Source organism: Cadophora gregata (genome assembly GCF_030347475.1).
Source record: "Cadophora gregata isolate MNR1 chromosome Unknown scaffold_10, whole genome shotgun sequence".
Classification (NCBI taxonomy): Eukaryota; Fungi; Ascomycota; class Leotiomycetes; order Helotiales; family Ploettnerulaceae; genus Cadophora; species Cadophora gregata.
Genome location: NW_026695933.1, coordinates 275,775 through 277,590, shown reverse-complemented (window position 1 = coordinate 277,590; position 1,816 = coordinate 275,775). Strand labels below are relative to the sequence as shown.

At 48.4% G+C, this 1,816-nt stretch overlaps 1 protein-coding gene across 1 annotated transcript; it reads left to right on the top strand.

Annotated features, from left to right (window-relative positions):
* Positions 1-442: 442 nt before the first annotated feature.
* Positions 443-811, top strand: ONS95_001454 (uncharacterized protein; the record flags this gene model as incomplete). The annotated part of the gene is made up of 1 exon (XM_058494651.1): positions 443-811. One exon carries the CDS (start codon positions 443-445, stop codon positions 809-811), a length of 369 nt encoding a protein of 122 aa, XP_058354958.1.
* Between the last annotated feature and the right edge of the window lie 1,005 nt (positions 812-1,816).

The following is a 1,816-nucleotide window of genomic DNA, read 5'->3' as shown; positions in this document are numbered from 1 at the left end:
GAGAAAGTTTGTTCTTGTGCAGCAACTACGAATTCACGAACCCGAATAATTGTCTATTGACCAAGAAAGCCGGATCAGTCTTCAGCTCAGCAGCTTCAGTGCGATCATTGGTTGATTTCTCAGGAGACCATTTCCCTGGAATTTGAACAGCACAGAAATTACGGCATTCGACAAACAATCATCGACGGCTATATCGAAATATTCACGATTCCAGTCATCCATACATACAACCCCTCCTGCTGCGGAAAACATCGCAAACAAACACCACAATTTATCTCCCCGCAACCAAAACCAAACCAAATTCTCGTCAACTCCGCTCATCCACTCCCACGCTCTAATCCATTCCCCAATCTTCTTCACCACCACACACCACACCAGCAATCTCAATCCGAATCCCAACCCCAACCCCAACCCCAAACCCCCCCCCCCCCCCCCCCCCACCATGTCCTCCCAAACCGAAGAACCCCTCGTCCCAGGCCACGTCGCATTCAACGACGCACCCACCCTCCTCGACGCCGAAGACCAAGTTAAATCACCTTCATCCTCACCCTCCCACTCCCAATCTCAATCCAACTCCCAAACACACTCACACTCCCAAACCAACCAATCCCCAATATCCGGCTCACAACTCCCAACACAGAATAAAGGCGCCAAAGTAGCGGAAGTTAATATCGGGAATGAGAGGAGGAATAGTGTTGTTAGGGAGGTGGAGGTTGGTGATGATAACGAGGAGAGAGAGATCGGTAGGGGTGTAAAGGGCGGAGAGGGAGAGGGGCAGAAGGCTATGAAGGAGGGGAGGGAGGTTATTTGATTGTTGATTTTGCTTTGGAGAGGAGGAGGATGGAGTTGAGATAGGCGGGGGGACGGAGAGGAGGAGTGGGGGAGAGAGAGGAAAGAAAGTTGGATTGGATGGTTGGGTGAGGTTGGATGGGGAGATATATCTGAGGTGCGAAACACACAGCTTCAGGTCGGTATGGAGCCGGCGTGTGTGGCGTGGGAGTTTTTGCGGAAATCTAGTTCCGAAGGCCAAAATGTCATTCAGAGACACAAGGTTCCAAAGGAAGCCGTTATTTCTCATCCGCTGCTTGTCTCTTTATTTTGTATTATTTTTTTCTAAAGCATTCATTTTCCCAGATCTAGACAAGTTTCCTCCTTTCCTTCGGCTCGTCATATTCATCAACGCACCTGATTTGTCTTTCCCCTGTACACGGTTAATCTTATTCTACATTACTGTATCCACCTTACAGGCTCATAATAACCCGACCTCAATCTTCGATTCTGCCAGGGTCAACCATGGAAAACGGAAATCTTAGCGATGCGTTGAGATTTAAAGCTTTTGTGGATCCTGAAGATTCTCTCGATTAAGAGACTTTAGTGGGAATGACCTAAGGCTCCTACTGCAGACAGGCTTTAGTTTGAATACATTGATTGAGTCCAGCACCAGAAGCAAACTCGTTTGCAAAACAGTACATCTAGGCGGAGAAATAAACACCTGCAAACACAAAACTTGTACTCAGTCTCTCCTCAAAGGTTTCACCCTCGTTGGTACGTAAATCTACCTATGTTTGGCTGATTTGCTCGGTTAGCATCAGTGAGAGCTTCCTATTCTAGGAAACAGATCCCTCGGGATGCAGACAGATATGTTTTCAGTGCTTCGGCAAGGCCGGCTATCGTCTCTCAACCTCCCGGGGTCCTGTTTCAAGCACCAACATATCCACGATTTCCAGTAGTCACTCAAGCGTCCCCAGACTCCTAGACGGAAAGCAGTTTCGTGGGCGGAATTACTCACCAGGAGGATTCGCTGACAATGACCGTC